We start from the raw sequence: 17,903 nt of genomic DNA on the forward strand, positions 1-17,903 counted from the left end.
TTCGCACAGCATCTGAAGCTTTAACGCCCGACAGTGATTTCCTCAGTTGACTCTCAAAGCTGGGCACGCGAGGTTGTTTGTACCGCCGCGACTCCGGGATTCCCCAAAAACGGTTCCTTTCCGGGTAGTTGAGGCCTGGCTGGCTTGCCCACTGAAGGAACGCCACATCGTCCTATGTGTGTGTGTATGTGCGTGTGTACTTGTGTGTTGCGGTCCTTTTTCCCGGCAGGCAGTGCCTTGTAAACAAAAATAACTCTGCTGCCGAGGCGAAGTTGCCACCGAGGGTGGTTACAACCCCCAAATCAGAAACATCCGACGACAAAGGCAACTACAAAGCTCCGCGCAGGATAAGTGGCAAGGGCACTCCTGGCTGCCAACTTTTTCGGGGTTGCAGACAGTCGGCAAACAAGCTGCCAATGCGACTTTAAACGTCCATAAACATTCAGCCACATTCAGCCAACGAAAGTAAAAAACAATAAAACCGTGGTGCGGATTAACTGGACATCGAAGTACCTCGCATCTAGTATCTGCAAGTGAAACTGTTACTATATCTGTATCTATTCGTGAGCGGTGAAAATGAGCGAATCCGGTGGCTATCAGAAAATGCCGCCCGGCTGGGACTGCAAATACGATCAAGCAACTGGAAATTGGTGAGTTGCATGTGAACAGCCCGACGTCATAAATATTTATGCATCCATTAACCACGATGTCGTGAAATGCGGACTGGTACTGGGAGATGCGGTGGCCAGTAGGGGAAAAGGGGATACATTGGATAGGTTGCCACGGGAAACAACTGATAAATTTGCGTGCCAACGTTGCCTTGGGGCGGGTATATCGGTGGGCGAAGGAGAATAGTTAGGTGGGGGTGGGTGTATGTAGGGGCCTTGGGGGCTTAGGCGCGTACTGATTGCCACGGAGTTTTAAAAACGCTTTAAAAGGGCGGTGGGTGTTCGGTTGGGGTGGTGTTTGCCATGTCTGACCTTTTGAGGATAAGGAAATTATTAGTTGGCTTGGAGAAGTTAATTTTAAAACACCTTTGTTATTGAAGATCCTGAGTTTCAAAACCGTTACTGCTTCAAGTTGTGCATGTTAATACAATATAGTATGTGAATACAATATTATATTGGTTAATTTAGGTTGAGTTAATACTCGACTAAATTTGCTATCATGAAATTTTCAAATCATCAAATTTATTAAATATACCTTGATTTATATTTTTGCCTTTTTCCTGTCTTGCGCTGCTCAGAGTGAACTCAAAAACTGTTTAAAATTTTAATTTATATTTTTGATGTGTGAAACAATTTTTAATCGATGTTGTGAATTCATTTGAAATCCCTTTATTTTATACTTCATTTCGCTATACTAAGCTCTAAAGACCCCCCGAGTGGGTACCATTTCCCTGTGGACTACTTAGAGCTCCTTAGCCACTCCAATTGGCCTCGTTTCAGCGGCATAAATTGTGTCACTTCCGCGTCGTAGGATGCCAGCGGGGTCTTTAACTTATCCTTAGCTGAACATACATGCATAAATGTATGTTTTTCATATAGCTACAACTCAACCCCTTGTGCTTAAAAAGCCTTGTGCAATTAAGCAACAAGCCCAGCGACTGTCGTACGTTAATTCAAGAGGCCACTCAGCCGAAGACGAGCTTTCCATCCTTACGACGTCCTCATCTCCATCCACCCGCTCCATTTCCAAAATCAGAGCAGAGATGGCCTGCCAAACGGAGATGAAAATGACGACTGTGCGTCCGCCTTTTGGCAGCTACTTGGCACGTGCCTTGGTTTAGGCGGTTTCTTTACCTTTTACCCTTTACCTGTCCGCCCTCCCAAGAGACCATCAACATGTGGGCAGAGTCCCAATCCAATTCGCTCCAATCCAATCCAATCCCAACCACCAACCGGCCGGCTTAAGGATGTGCCTCCACCCTTGGCCTGAATCCAGGAGCTTTCGAATGGCCCTGGGTGGAGGAGGTCATTTGATGACCTTTGATTGTATAGAAGCTCATCTTCCATTTGGCTGCCCTTTTTCCCGTTCCAGCTATTACATAAACTATCTGACGAAGGCCATGCAGCTGGAGGATCCGCGCGGCCGCAGTTACAGGCAGTTGCAGAACGAGCGCTGTTCCACGGAGTCGATAGCCTTGCAGGTAACCTCCGCTTCCTCCCTTGCATTTTATTGATTTTTTATTGAAATGGAACCCTTGTACTTTGCAGCAGTTGGTCAGCCAGCCGCAGACGTCGCACAACAGCTCGCCGTACCACGTCCATCCCAGCAACAACTTGACTGCAATTCGTGCGTTCCAGGAGCGTCAGCAACCCACGCTGCACAACGTCTCGACCAGTCCATTGTTGTCGGCCTCTTCCGGGGGACACTTGGTGAGTATAAAATGAGCTGCGAATTGATGATGAGAAGGAAACTACAGCCATAATTGACAATAAAGAGGCAATGCCGCTGAAATCACGTGGGTGCGCCTCGAAAATGTTTAGATATCTGAGAGCATCATCAAATGCGTATAAGAAGGTCGTTTTACCACACAACAATACTCAATTATATTCCGATATTGTAATTATAAGTAGACACCGTAATGACTGATTGTAGATATTTGTAAAGACTATACATTTGGTCAGGAATGAGGTATGTAAATATTGTGTCTTTTAAATTGTGATTTGAACTTTAATGCAATAGATAATTTAAATTCAATTCCATAGCATAGATTCAAGTTTTCATCTTACCAACATGAAATTGCTTTAGCACCTTTCTCACTTGGCAATTGAGTAACGAGTATCGATCATGAGTATGAATATTTTATTTAGTAATTTTCCATCTAACCCACAGGAAATGTCTTCACCTTTGCCCTTTCAACGAGTTCGCGTGGGGCCGAATCTCTCGCGGCGCTCCACCATTCAGGAGACCTCGTTTACCACGCAGGCGGAAACTGATGCTGTGGTGACCAAGATCCAAAACATGTTCCCCACCGCTGGCGAGAACCATATACGCCTCCTGCTGAAGCGGTAAGAAATTGGTCCCGCCTTCAGTGAAGTCTTCGTGCAAGCTTAGCTAATCCCCACTAATCTGCGTACTTACTCTATGTCTTCTCACACGCCGCCTATTTCTGCTGCTTACTGCACCTGTCGTACCCCACGATAAAACGCTAATCCCACGCTTACTAACCTACCACTCCAGCTACTACAATAGCGAGGCAGTTGTCATCAGTGCCCTGCAGGTGGAGAAGCACCCGGTGACCATGCCCGGTCCCTTCGTGACGCCCCCTTCGCAGCGGCACCTCTTCCACAGCAGCTCCGCCTTCTACATGACGCCACCGGCACGTCGGCCGGACACGGTAGCTAGTCGGCGCACGTCGCGCACGGCCAGTCCCCTGCCCGGTGGACGCTTCGGTAGTCTCGTGAGCGTGCAGAGCGGTCCTGGTGGTCCAAGCGGCCACCAGGCGGCCCTGCCTACCAGCTCGGCTGTTCCGCCAGCTCTGCATGGATCGCCCATGTGGCGCAGCTCGCCTAGACCGCACTCATCGCCCAAGATGAAGCTGAGGTTCGATGGGGTTCCCATTTGAGGGACTGGTAGACTATTTTAACATCTGATTTTCTTTTACTTCTATATATACTTCTATATCTATTGATCTTGTAAATTTCCTAAGTTAGTTTGTCCGCATAGGAGAATAGGTAACAAGTTGTTGTTACCTAAAAGATCGAGTGGAACTCGTTTAAACAGTCTGATTTGAAACCCAATTTGTGTAAAATTTTTGTATAGTTTGTTTGTAATGAACAATCAAGAGTTATTACTCAAATAGTTTGTAGCTTTTAATATAATGAATTTTCTTTTGAATTTCGTTCTGTGGAAAATGTACTTATTAGGTCACAAATTTCTGAACTCTCAATGTTGTAACTTCATATTCTTTACATTACAAATTATGTATTTATATTTAAATTATAATTTATAAATATATTTTATATATTATTTTGTTTTATATATTAAATAATATCCAAATTCCACCATAGGTACATGAAGAATATATTTCCCAAGGCGGACGAAGAGCTGCTCCTGGATATCCTGGCCAATGCGGACAACAATGTGCAGTTTGCATCGGAGAAATTGATTTCTTTGGGTTACATAAAACGAGATATGCAACAGCCACACAGACCCAACAATCGCCCGCCGGACTTAAATCAAGATCAGAAGGCTGGAGGAGATCAGGGTGGTGTACATATACCGCTGAGACCTAAGGAATACACAGAGGAGGAGAAGACCAAAAGTATGTTGCATAACACATTTAAAACAAATTTAATTCAAATGTATAATGTATTTTACTTACAGTGCAAACTTTGCTCAAGGAGAAGTACCCGCAGATTGCCGAGCGCATTATCCTAATGGCTTTGGAATCCGTAAACTATGCAGAGGATAGGGCTTCTCAAATCCTACAAATTGTCCAGGACGAGGACGAGCAGAGGGCGCAACAGCAGCCTCCCACGAATCCCAAGCACCTGGATCTTAAGAAAACCACAAGAACCGATCAGGTTGACGATGCCAACCAAAAAGACAGGTAGCTCTTGACTTTATGCCTTCCCGCTCACTCGAATAACACCAACCGATCAAGGCCGTGGGCACCCGCTTTTTCAACCAACCAATCAAGTTTCTCTCTTTAGCCCGCTGCTTTATCCGTTTTTTAATCGACTGCCTATTTTCTATTTGAACTTTCTTTGCTGCCTCCGCCTCTGACAAAATCCCCGAACCAAAAAAACACTATCCGCTTGCCTCGCGTCACTTGATCATCCAGCCTGTCCGCCGCGGTGGAGCCCACCACTTTATCCAAGCCGAAGCCACCGCACAAGCGCCACATTCTTCCATTGATCAATGTCACCACACCATCGACGTTCACCACCCAGATCATTTTGGCCCAGGCCACGCCCACACCAACGCCCACAGCGGAGGAGCCGAAGCTGGAGATCCATCTGTCATCCATCTCCAGTGCTTCCTCATCGCATTCATACGCCTCACCCGCACAATCACCCCGCATCCGTCAGCAAAGCTACGAACGCCTGACCACCAAGAGCATCTTGGCCAAGAGCGGCTATAACCATTTTGGCCACCAGAGCGATACAAATAACTACAGCATCGACGGCTACCTGCATGGCTCCTCAAATGCTAGCTCCTACTCCTCCTACTCCGCATCAATGACGTCCTCATCGCTGGTCTCGTCGGCCCAGTCCAACTCCTCATCCATCGCGAGGAGGCCAGCATTCGAAAGTCGTGCTCGCACCAAAACCGATTCACTGAAGTATGCCCGCTAACACCCAAAACCGTTCCAATAACCGTTTTTGTTACCGTTTCGCTAAGTAAAATCAATCGTTTTGGGCATTATTTTTTCAAGGATTTCGCATGGATTGTAGCGAGAATACGGTTATGAGATATTATTTTTGAACCTGATAACTCATTTTTTTTCGGCATGCCGTTACCTGATATAATCTTTGAAATCTTTTTGTTAAAGAATAAAGAAAGAACTTCAAATTTAACATTTTCAACAGGCATCGCCAGCACTCCTTTGGAAATTCACATAATTCGGAATCAGCGGAATTTCAATCTATTATCGAACGAATGGCCAGTTTGGGACCCAATTCCCAGCTGAGCAAGGGTGCAGATGAAAATCTTTTGCTGTAAGAAGTTAAATTCAATGTCGCAGTACTAAAAACAATGACACCTCTATGATTATTTATTTTATTCTTTTCAGAGCCGATTATGTCACCTGGAATGGACCCAATACAAAGCTGCTTCAAAAGCAGATCATCCAAGGGCCAGATGCTAGTCTTCTCACAGATCGCACCTACAAGCCAAGAGGTGGGAACTCGGAGCTCTGCAAAGGACCCCAGCCCGGATTGGCCAAGGGCAGCATCTACGCCCAAGGCAGCAACAAGAGCCCCAACATCAAATGCAACTAGGCGGGAGTTCCTGTTCTTAAATCTCCCCCAGAATGCCAAAGAAGGGATGATGAATTTTAGTAACTAAGCAAGCACCACCCTCCACAAGTTTAGATCTACCATTTACATGTGTCGTATAGTGTTTGCTCATATCCCAAAATGCTTACCAAATACCACATGAGTACGAAGACTCAACACCAGAAAAAAAAACGAAGTCACATTCCATCCAGGCTCCAATTGTTTTTAGTAACTCGTAAATAAACGGACTTTAAAACTAACAAACTTACTTAATAATAATGCGTAGCTGGAGAGAGGGGATTTTGGTACAAGAAGCACATGGGGGTAATCTAGACCTCGTCCTCGTTGAGGAGCATATTTGGTATGCCATCGGTGATGGGAAACACACGTCCCGTTTCCGGGCACTCCAGTTGACCCTCGAGCACGTCGATCTCGAAGAGCAGGTGGTGAAGCTTCTGCATAAGCAGCTCATTCTCCCCAATGTTTTCAGGCTGAACTGCAGGAATGTCGTCTGTGAGTTCCGCCTGGAAAATTCCAATTACTACAGAATTTAAAAAATTAAGTTATAAATGATCTACAAAATACACACTCATACATTTCAAAAACATAACATTTGAAACAGTTTTAAGAGTTTTTTTGATAATTGGGAAACTTCTAGGAATACCATAAATACTATAAACTATAGAATCTAACACTTACCACCTGAGCAGCTCCATAGACCGCTGACCAGTCCAACTTGGGAAGAATTCTCTCCACAAAAGTTGGATTAAATTCGCTCTCTACCACTTCTTTTTTGTTAATCTGAATGCAAAAACAAAAAATCCGTGAAACAATCAATAGGCAGGATTTGGCATACAAGAACTCACCGTAAGTTTCAGGGGAAATCCCACTTTGACACCCTTGATGGCCATGGAGGTCAAGAAGTTGTATGTGCTGAGTTTCATTTTCGGGTAATGGTTTTATTAATACCATATACTAAACAATATTGTTTTCAAATAATATTTGCGGTGCACGTTGTATTCCTTCTTCTTCTTTTTTGACATTCACTACTGGTGAACGATATCGATAGCTCGATACGCACTTGTCAATGCTTTGCAGCAGTTGGCAACGCGAGCAGTGGGTTTAATATTAAAAACGTCCACACTGCACAAATTTTAATTAGAAATACTCCCAACTGTCGCAATTTAAACGTTTTAATTTGTTTCTAGATGTAAATAAGGTTGGAAAACCTTTTAAAACAGTGACTAAGAACGGAATAAAGGAGTGAGGAATAAAAATGGAGGACATATTCCACTGGTGCCGCGAGGGCAACTCGATTCAAGTTCGCCTGTGGTTGGATGAAACGGAGCACGACAACAATTTGGGGTAAGACTAAAATAGGCAACTACTTCCGACACTTTCAAATTGCTTCAGAGTGCACTTAGAAAGTTGAGAACTTAAGTAGCAACTTCTCTAGCAACCTCCTGTATTTAGTCATCGAAGCAATCACCTAAATACGCCCATAAGTCTAAGTGACGTCATGATTTATTCTTGTGTTGTGTAAACAGACAAATCAAAAATATATATGTATATGTATATGTATGTTTATATTTGACTGTGTGTATATCGCAACATAAAACCCGCTTCCCGTGCAATAATTTTATATTGAGTTTTACTTATAGACTTACTTCTTATATTATTATTAGTCTTATAGTCGCATAAGAAGAATCATACTAAAATTTAATAATACAATCATACTTACAATTAAATTTCCGTACTTTAGAGACGACCATGGCTTCAGTCCGTTGCATTGGGTGGCTAAAGAGGGCCACGCCAAGCTAGTGGAGACTCTATTGCAGCGCGGATCGCGTGTGAACGCGACCAATATGGGCGACGACATCCCACTCCATTTAGCGGCAGCCCATGGCCACCGCGACGTGGTCCAGATGGTGAGATAACTCAGAAACTAGCTAGCTAGCTTATTTAAGAACTTATCTGCCATTACAGTTGATAAAAGAGCGCAGCGATGTGAATGCGGTGAACGAGCATGGAAACACACCCCTGCACTACGCCTGTTTTTGGGGCTATGACATGATCTGCGAGGATCTGCTAAATGCAGGAGCCCAGGTGGGAATTGCAAACAAAGACGGGCACACACCTCTCGAAAAGGCCAAACCCAGTCTGGCTAAGAGACTCCAGGATCTTGTGGAGAAGAGCGGCAGGGAAGTTAAGGTGATCAGCTTCAAGGAGCAAAGCTGGCAGGGCTTGAAAACGAGATCCCGGGATGCCACTTTGTCCCGTTTCAAGGGAATCAGCATGGGAGACCTAGACCTGCATACCAAGCTCTCGGTGACGCCATCAGGAGAAACTTGGCGAGGACGCTGGCAAAAAAACGATGTGGTGGCTAAGATCCTGGCTGTGCGTCAGTGCACGCCTCGTATATCGCGCGATTTTAACGAGGAGTTTCCCAAGCTGCGCATATTTTCGCATCCAAACATTTTGCCTATTATTGGAGCATGTAATTCGCCACCCAATCTGGTGACCATTAGTCAGGTGTGTTGAATTTTAATAACTTTAGATATTGCCATATAAACTAACTATAAACTATTTTATGTCATTCAGTTCATGCCACGTTCCTCGCTGTTCAGCCTGCTGCATGGAGCCACTGGCGTTGTGGTGGACACCAGCCAGGCGGTGAGCTTTGCCTTAGATGTTGCGAGAGGAATGGCTTTCCTGCACTCGCTGGAGCGCATTATTCCAACATATCACCTGAACAGTCATCACGTGATGATCGATGACGATCTGACGGCGAGAATCAACATGGGTGATGCCAAGTTCTCTTTCCAAGAGAAGGGACGCATCTATCAACCGGCTTGGATGTCGCCGGAGGCCCTGCAGCGCAAGCAAGCGGATCGAAATTGGGAAGCCTGTGACATGTGGAGCTTTGCTATTCTAATTTGGGAACTGACTACGCGCGAGGTGCCCTTCGCCGAGTGGTCGCCCATGGAGTGCGGCATGAAGATTGCGTTGGAAGGTCTGCGGGTCAAGATTCCGCCGGGCACATCAACGCACATGGCTAAGCTGATTTCAATCTGCATGAACGAGGATCCCGGCAAGCGGCCAAAGTTCGACATGGTGGTTCCCATTCTGGAGAAGATGCGCCGCTAAAGTGAAGGGGCGAAGTTAATAAATGCCAAGCCAAAATGTGCCTTGAGAAACCTTAGATTTGCCAACTAATTGTAATTACTATTTTGTGTTACTTCTGTCTAACTGAGTCTAACCGAAACCCAAAACGAAATGGCAAAGCAAATGCAACAGCTCTGTCTAGAGCCTATGTTTCTGTGTCTCACTGTTCTCTACTTATGATTTTCCGTCGATGTTTAGTGCGGGTGCTCGATTTTTTAAATTTTAAGTTTAATAACCATTACGATCGTATTTATACAGAAATATATTTGCTACTAATTAATTAAATTGATTGTGTACCTCAGCAAATGCGGAACCACTTACGAGGGCTTTAGTCTACAGAGCTTATTCGCTCAGAAGCAAAACAAGACGAAAGCTTTCCGCCGGAGTGGGTGGCAATGCATCAGCGCAGCGGGTCGGGTAACGTGAGCACGGCGGCCCTGACCTGGTTTCCATTTCAGCACGCGATATTGTGCAGCTCGCGTGGGCAGAGCAAACTCAGCGATTCAAGAAGAGCGCGCCGGCGTGAGAAATTCGTGAGAGAAGCGGAAATTTGTTGTATTTGCTGGAAATAATTCATATTTATTATTCAATATGTTTAAAGTTTCGATTTGCCAGTGACAATTTGGATCACAACTCAGAATGATTTTGTGGCATGGGCTTTTTTAAGATTTTATCTAGCATACGCACTTTGCTTCATATAAAGTCAACATCTAAAGTTTTTATTTTTATTTTCTAAACTTATGTTTAAAGCGCATAAAAGATATATTTTTAAACATATATGTATGTATATATTTTTTTATACATTTAAGGCAATCTTTTTCTGCCTTTATCCGCATTCTCTCTTGACCCGGCTCTCACCGGCTCTAGCGGCTCTCTGTTTATGTTTTTGCGGCAACGCTTCATTCGGGCCAGAATGTTGTTGCTGCGGTAAGCTTGCACTGAGCCATGTGATTGTTTTGCTGGTTCGCTCTTGCCTCTTGCCGCACAGGTCCTTTTTGTGTTGCTGTTGCTGCTGCAGCTTTAACAACTTTTTGCTGCATTTTTATGTCGCCGTCGTCCTGTCGCTGTTGTAGTCGTCGGCGCTTTTCGGGCCCAGAGGCTGGTCGCTCGGTCTTCGCACGGGCCGAAACGGAAAAATGGCAAGCTGCAGTGGCCAAAAGCCGATTTACAGTATTCCACGGCAGTTATGACGGCAGCCAGCCAAACGGCAAGAGCATTTCCGCAAAGGATTCCCAATAAGATTGAAAAAGAAACATCCGAGAAACTTGGTGGAGTGCAGTGCATACGTGAAATAATTGAAAATTAAATGAACCCCAAAAGCTTTACATTTTAAACTTACCCACACACAGGCGAACGCAAACACTCACACGTTATGCAGTGAAAGTGAAACATTTAGTGACATCTTTTATGGACGTTGGTCCATACTTTCACTTGGAAGTCTAGCAATCATTCTTGTTTGGACCAAAATCGGTGGTGCAGCTGCTTAAATGTATTTTAGTAACAGCTCGGAAAAACAGCCAGCCCCTTGGAGGGCCGGCAATCCATGGAGTATTCAAACACCACTGGTTTGACTCACACCATCCAGGAGAAGTCGCAGAATCCGGAGCAGCAGCCCATCAAAACCAGGTTAGTACTTAAAAATAGTGCGCAAACATGCCCCATTTAATGACCACACCTGAGCCAAAGTGGTTGCCCCCTTTTGTGCTTTCATTTTTTTCCTGTTTTTATCTCCCTTATTTCAATTAACCATACAATTGCCCGGGATGAAATAAAAAAAACATTGTAGGCATGAAGAGAATGGGAACTTTTCAGCCACAGTTTGCCGCAGTTACTCCATCATTCATTTGGCTGACGAGTGAGCCACTAACCTACTTCCTTCACACACAAAAGCCGCAGTTGCAGGCAGGCAGCATCTGCTGTGTTGCAGCCGTGGTTATTGTCGCTGCTGCTGCTTCTGCTGCTGTAGCCGGCGTGCCACGCCCACACAATGGAAATGGGCGATGGGGGGTCGCGGGCAATCTCGTGGAGAATGACGTTGGCGTTGATGAGTAAAAATGTGAAAATTACATGGCAGGCGGGTGGAAATAAACGAGGAAAGTGCACAGCAAATGATGAGATTTACTTCGCAAAATGCGCAGCCTTTGAACCAAATATACATACTTAATATACATAAGTGAAAATCCTCAATGCGATCGATGGGTTGCCTGAATAAATCAAATGTTCCATTTTGCGGATATTAGCGCACACAAAAGGCGTTGCGAAGAACAAGCACAAAGAAAGTGGCGGAAGGGTCCTTGCCAAGACTAAAACTAAAATGCCACATGGGCAAATATTTCACTTGTGCTTTCGAGCGGGGCATTGAAAAGCGAAAATATTGTGACAATATAAGCAGCAGGAACATCAGCAACCTAATACCAACAACAAAAGCATGCACGAGTGTCTTCCTCTTGTGTGAAGTGCATAACAACGTGGAAATATTGCAAAGGCAAACTACACACAAGGAGGGAAATAGCAACTAAATGCAATGACAGGCAGCAGCATCTCTAGCCACAAAGTAGAAAAGGCAACAAAAAAATAGAGAAAACAAAAAGGACATGTGGAAATGCGAAAAGAAGCCGCGGGATGTGTGAGTAGATGGCAGGACGACAGCACATGCAAAGCATCTATTGATTTTTATCCTTTTGCTGCAGGCGCTTTGGCGGTTTGGCTTAAGCCACAGGGCGTATGAGTAATGCAGATTGCGTATAGTTGATTTATACGGCCAGCTACATTTGTTGCTCCTGTTGTAGCCTAGCTGCTGATGGTGCTATCAACTTCATATGCAAGTGCAATAAATCTCTACAAGCTGACCAACTTTAAGAATAGCTAAGGCAAACAAAAATGTCCTTAAGTTTCAACACAACCAAACAAACAATCGATCATAGTGGGTGGGAAACTGGACGTCGAAAGGCTTTGCTTCCGCCCACAAAGCGCTGATGCTCGATAAATTCTATGCCGGGCCTGAACTAGGGAAAATGGCCAATTACGAGGCAAAACGAGTTAAGAATTGTGCCAGGAGAGAGATGGCCCATACAGAAGCCTGGCGTCTTGCCCCTCCCGCCGATTTATCTCTCGGAATAAATGGCCATAGCCGCCTGCACTTAACATGAATGGCCATTTTTCCAATCAATTACGTACAATAGATGAGCGGGTGGTGCAAAGGGGTCGAATGGCAGCGGAAAATGGGGAAAAGAGTTAAATACGTACAAGCGAAATATACAAGGGATGGGTCTGCAGGGCGAGCCACTCAAGCTAACGATAATTACTTGAATTTTAAAGCAACACTGCTGCTTTTCTCGAGCCGCAATTACCTTTGGCATTGACATTGTGGAAACCAAAGCAGTCAAACACTCCACCACCCCCGGGTTATAGCTTCAACACTATTTTATAAGATATATATTTGATTCAAGTCATTGGCTCTTTGCAACCTTAAAAAAATCAATATCTTATGATCTAATAATTCTTCCTACACCTTTAACAATGTAAATGACATACATATATAAATCTTCAAAATGCCTTAAGCACCCCGCAAAATATTAAAATGTTGTTGAAATTAAGTTCATGGCTCTCACAAAAATGTATATTGACTTTTTACAGCTATAACTATTCTAAAATTCTTGAAAATATAATGTTCAAGTATTAAGTAACACAAAAAATTAATCACTCAATTGATAATTTTATTTCAAATAAATGTTACAGACTACCTGTGATTGGAAACTGCTACATCAAGATTAAATCGCCGACCGGATCGCAGTCTATAGCTTTGGGCAGCCAGCGTTGCCTCAACACGCCCCCGACCACGCCCAGCAGCCCGCTGAGGGAAGCGCCCCAGAGCCCGTCGGACGGCCACGTCTCCTCGCTGAGCTCGCACTCCGGATCGGGATGCAGTGACTTCCTGCTGGGTGAGTGAAGCGCACCCCAAGCCCCCGGCTTTTTCCCATTTCGTTTGATTGCGTTTCCCGGCGGCTGTTATATATAGCTGCCCACAAAACAGATCATGACCTAGGGAATGGCAACATTTTATTGAGGTTACTGACACTCGCCGCCCCTAGTTCTTGTTCCCCCAGTTCGATACCACCCCTGCACCTCGCAATGTGCGCCACTTTTGGCTTAGTTTACTCTACATGCCACCAGCGCAGTGAAATGTGTTGGCTGAAGGGGCCAGCCCATCCCGGCACAATCTGTCCCAGATTCCTACGGCGCACTGAGGCAAATGCATTCTGTATTCGACAAACGTAAAATTATAAATTTGATATCCGCATTTACCAATCAAATGAAATGAAAGAATTTAAGAAGTTTCTAATTTAAATGCTGGAATGTTATGTTTGTTTTCCGGCAATTGTTTTTCTGGTATTGTTCAATTCGATATTAATTTATTTTATATACATGCAGATACGTAAGACCATTTCTCATTGTAAGTGTAACACTTTTGTTAGGTGTATTCTTTGCTTGTCCTGCCTTTGACGGTTGCATGGGCATCGCGTCTTTTTACAATCTGTGCTTTCTGGTATCCTGTACTAGCAGATGGAAATATATGTATATACATAGAGTAGATCTGGACATGTTCGTCTGATCGGATGGACCTCGAGACTGAAGAGGTGTGCGGGCACCGCATGCTTACTTCAGCAGATTGCCAAGTCTGTAAGCCTCACTAACAGTCCACACTCTTCAAAAATGTTTTGTAATTTGGTAAATTTTTAAAGAATTTTGAAATTGCTCGCCTATAGCATCCTCCCCTCTTTTGAGTCTGAGTGGCGAACTTCAGTTGCCTCAGTTGCTTACTGTTCCGCCTAAATTCGGCCGTTGTTTGATCTTCAGCTGGGCGCCATTTTTCCTTCCATTCCCTCATCGCCCATCGAGTGATAATTTCTAACGTTCATTGAGGCAAAGTTTGTTTACCAGCCGAGTGCTATCAAAATCAGTCAGGCCCCAATAACAATAGCAACAAATGGTGGCGAATGAAAAATGCGCAAAGTAAATAAGAATCAGCACTAAGGAGGCTGAAATCAAGAAACTACACTAAACAAGAGAGAACGCAATAGTCGAGTTCCCCGACTATCTAATACCCGTTACTCAGCTAGTGGAAGTGCCACTGACAGTTTTTGGCGGGTTTTGGGCGTTAGAGTGGGCGTGGCAAAAAGTTTTTTGGCAAATCGATAGAAATTTACAAGACTTATACAAAAATGAAAAAATATCAGAACATATTTCAAAAGTGTGGGCGTGGCAGCTTTGGGCGGTTTGTGGGCGTTAGAGTGGGCGTGGCAAAAATTTTTTGGCAAATCGTTAGAAATTTACAAGACTAATACAAAAATGAAAAAATATCAAAACATTGTTTAAAAGTGAGGGCGTGGCAGTTTTGGGCGGTTTGTGGGCGTTAGAGTGGGCGTGGCAACATGAATAGACAAACTTGCGCTGCGTCTATGTCTCTGGAGTCTGTATGCTAAGTCTCAACTTTCTACCTTTTGTAGTTCCTGAGATCTCGACGTTCATACGGACAGACGGACGGACAGACGGACGGACGGACAGACGGACATGGCCAGATCGACTCGGCTATTGATCCTGATCAAGAATATATATACTTTATATGGTCGGAAACGCTTTCTTCTGCCTGTTACATACTTTTCAACGAATCTAGTATACCCTTTTACTCTACGAGTAACGGGTATAAAAATGGGAGAAGAGAGAGTACTCGATATCATAAAAAAGGGTCCTTTATACAAAACTGAAGCAAAATAGAATTTTTAAATTTAATTGAAATAAATTCTTTTGCCTAAGACCTATAATAATTAGTATCAGAGCAAATAGGTATCAATTTTTGTTGTTTATAGTAAATGCGGCCTTTCTATAGCAATTATTATATTGCTCGCTTTTGTTTTATTTAGAATCTAAAGGCTGTCGGCAGTGGCATTATTATAAGCAAATAATTTAAATGAACGAATTTCGCGCTTTGTTGCTGCTGCTGTTGTTGCTGTTGTCTCAAATGTTGCCCATGACGTTGCCCACGAGTCATTGAACTTAAAGCGGCGAACGTAGAGCCGACAATAGCAAAATAAATAAACGCGAAAAAACGCGAAGAAGCCAAGGCAACTACCTCTTCACCCCCGTGAGATGATAAGTGAAATGCAGTAATAATAAGAATAGTGCTCCCCTTTCTCACCCGCCCATCTTTAAACAACTCTCACTCACACACACACACACACACACACTCACTCGATTCGATTACACAATCTTCGCGAGCGGCATTTTCTTTTTCTCTTCCTGGTTCGTCGTCATCGCATGTGCCCCTGTATGGGTGAGCGTCTCTGGAAGAGTGTGCGTTGCGTATCGGTGTGTCTGCGGAGATCAGGTTTTATCGCCCGACGCAATCGGACATATAGTGTGCTATAGCATGCCGCAGCCTGGGTGGATCGGTGGGGGCGGCGGAGTTATCGCTTCGATTGGTCGTCGTACCTCGGCTGCTCGCTGGCTTTTCGCTTTCGCGGAGGATCGTGGAAATGTGGCTCCACCGATCGCCCAGTTGCCGTTTTCCTGTTATTTACAGTTTCTGGTTGCTTTCGCTGCTGCCCGTTGGAAAAATGGCAAGCTAGCATGCAGTTGACGTCGCCGCCACCGCTGATCATTGACTTTCGTTGGTTCCCTTTTGCGCCAGGCATTCGCCAGGAAAGTTGTGGAAAACGTTAGGAAAAAATACAATCGGGAATTCCCAAGTGATGAGATTTATGTAGATACTATGATATTATGTATCTACTTTAATGGCTTTAATTAATTTCACCCATGTCATATGGACTCTGCATTATATTATATTTGTATCTTTATGGTAAATAACATTTTTATATTATATTTTCCTTAAATTATATTCATTTTTAGGCAAACTTTGGCATTTTAAACCAGAATATGCAAAATTTAACCGTTTTGACCCAAAATTTCTAGATATGTATACTTTATTTGATCTTCAAAAATAATTTTCAAGAGAGTATTTTCGTGCCAAAAACTTCAGTTTTCCACTTTCTTTTGGGTGGAAAACATGCAACACTTAAACTTCCGCATAGCAGAGTGCTCTCTCCTACTCTGCTGTTCGCCCTTTCTCTTTCTTGCCTGCTCAGCTGAAGGTTCTTTGACTTGACCCCCCTTTAAGGCGCCCCCACTTCTGCCCTCTCTTTCTTGCATACACATGCATACATATGTACATGCCCATTGCCTTCTCCCTCGAGGATAGTGCAAACTAAGTAACGGTCCGCGTCCCTCTCTTTCGCTCTCGCTCGCTGCATTGGTGTGTGTGAAATTGATCTTGAGTGGATGTGTTGTTGCACTTGGAAATGTTGGAAGTCGACGCCAGCGTCGGCAGCGACGCCGGCAGCAGCAATAGAAATTGAAAATAGCAACCAGGAAAAGAGTTTGCAAATGAAAAAGTGCAGCAACAACATGCAGCTGCAACAGCGAGAGTGGCAATGCATGTTTCTGTTGTGCTGTCGCTGTTGCAACAGTTGCTGCTGCTGCAGCAGCTTCTAATGTGGCTGCGGTTGTTTCCCAAGTTGTGGCTGTTGCAGCTTGTGCGGCTGCTGTTATTGCTGCTGCAGTTACTGGTGCTGGTGCTGGTGCTAGTACTGGTGCTGGTGGAGATTAGAAAGATAGAACCTCCAGTACTCGCAGCACATTGACTCTCTCCACCCGATCTCCTCCAAAGACTCCGCCTCGCGCTCGGGCGACGGCGGCGGCGCTTCGCAGTTTTCCCACTCCATTGGGCCACACAGCCGCATTGCATTCTATTTTCCTGCTCTTTCCACACACACACAAACACACACACCAGAGCACAGTCACTCACACTGGCGCACAGGGACATGTTCTTATTCTTCTGCGCCGCTGCTCCGTCGTCGTCTTGGACTTTTGTGTTGTCGTAGGTTCTGCAGTTTGGCTTGGATTTTCCCTGGCGCATTTGGAGCGCTGCGAAGTTGGCGCTTGCATCTCGACGAGGCGAGAGTTTCGTACGCGCGATCACCATTTCTCCAAAAAATAATAAAATTGACCGCGAGTGTACCGCTCCATAACGCACATATGTATATCAAAACGAACGCCCGATTTTGGAACTAGCTTGAACTTGGAAACGAAGGACTTCGAAAACAACACGGAAGTGAATTGAAAAATTATGCAATACAAGCTACTACGAAGGCTAAGTGCAAGTGACAAACTTAACAAGGGGATTAAGAAAGAGAATTGCAGTATGATAGTGATAATTGAATAAAAGCATTTACGAGAGAACATCGCACATCTTAGGGCGGCTGCAAAAGGCCTTAACTAAACCTAACTAAGTAGAAATATAAAAAAGGGAATATTTGGCAAATAATAAAGACTTAGGGATACTAGGTTGTTAGTACTTGATTTTATAAATCAATGCCTATTTTATAACCTAACGTTCACATATCATACTTATTATTATGATTGGTGTAGAAGTTTTTTGAAGAGCTCAAAAGATTAGTGTAGTTTTTAATATTGGATAGCAATTTTTTAGGGGACTTTGCCATATGCTAAAGCCTAACTCCTTTTTTTCTAATTAAGCCGCAGCTGACGAAAGCAAAGAAAATCTAAAAAGTCCCAGCATCTTTTCGAAACCCTCTCGCCCGGATTCCCCATAAAGGGCAAAACATATAAAATCACAGAGATTTCCCATAAAAATGCTGAGCAGGCGCCCTCGCAGGTTGCCAACGTCGATTTCCACCAGCAGGACGATGGTAAAGATGATGGATGTCCATCTGA

General features: G+C 44.2%; 4 protein-coding genes across 8 annotated transcripts; 3 read left to right on the forward strand and 1 right to left on the reverse strand.

The window, feature by feature from the left end:
• The first annotated feature begins 72 nt into the window (after positions 1-72).
• LOC122616945 lies at positions 73-6,005 on the forward strand. Of its 5 annotated transcripts, XM_043792535.1 has the most exons (10): positions 73-650; positions 2,041-2,149; positions 2,217-2,378; positions 2,839-3,014; positions 3,187-3,549; positions 4,017-4,270; positions 4,333-4,558; positions 4,793-5,293; positions 5,541-5,669; positions 5,744-6,005. In XM_043792535.1, the coding sequence occupies exons 1-10, from the start codon at positions 577-579 to the stop codon at positions 5,949-5,951; spliced, it is 2,202 nt and encodes a 733-aa protein (XP_043648470.1). In that variant the 5' UTR covers positions 73-576; the 3' UTR covers positions 5,952-6,005. The 5 variants fall into 5 exon arrangements, with proteins under 5 accessions (XP_043648470.1, XP_043648472.1, XP_043648475.1 ...); XM_043792537.1 differs by lacking the exon at positions 4,793-5,293; XM_043792540.1 differs by lacking the exons at positions 3,187-3,549; positions 4,793-5,293.
• Positions 6,006-6,150: 145 nt separating this feature from the next.
• LOC122616947 (multifunctional methyltransferase subunit TRM112-like protein) lies at positions 6,151-7,004 on the reverse strand. Its single transcript, XM_043792542.1, has 3 exons — positions 6,815-7,004; positions 6,648-6,749; positions 6,151-6,472 (listed from the first exon to the last, which is right to left on the reverse strand). Exons 1-3 carry the CDS (start codon positions 6,890-6,892, stop codon positions 6,278-6,280), a joined length of 375 nt encoding a protein of 124 aa, XP_043648477.1. The 5' UTR covers positions 6,893-7,004; the 3' UTR covers positions 6,151-6,277.
• A 71-nt stretch (positions 7,005-7,075) lies between these two features.
• On the forward strand, positions 7,076-9,398 carry LOC122616946 (integrin-linked protein kinase). Its single transcript, XM_043792541.1, has 4 exons — positions 7,076-7,313; positions 7,711-7,876; positions 7,935-8,480; positions 8,550-9,398. The coding sequence occupies exons 1-4, from the start codon at positions 7,225-7,227 to the stop codon at positions 9,093-9,095; spliced, it is 1,347 nt and encodes a 448-aa protein (XP_043648476.1). The 5' UTR covers positions 7,076-7,224; the 3' UTR covers positions 9,096-9,398.
• A 713-nt stretch (positions 9,399-10,111) lies between these two features.
• LOC122617154 lies at positions 10,112-13,062 on the forward strand. Its single transcript, XM_043792878.1, has 2 exons — positions 10,112-10,739; positions 12,852-13,062. The coding sequence occupies exons 1-2, from the start codon at positions 10,657-10,659 to the stop codon at positions 13,060-13,062; spliced, it is 294 nt and encodes a 97-aa protein (XP_043648813.1). The 5' UTR covers positions 10,112-10,656.
• Positions 13,063-17,903: the final 4,841 nt, after the last annotated feature.

This window comes from Drosophila teissieri, chromosome 3L (assembly GCF_016746235.2).
Source record: "Drosophila teissieri strain GT53w chromosome 3L, Prin_Dtei_1.1, whole genome shotgun sequence".
NCBI lineage: Eukaryota > Metazoa > Arthropoda > Insecta > Diptera > Drosophilidae > Drosophila > Drosophila teissieri.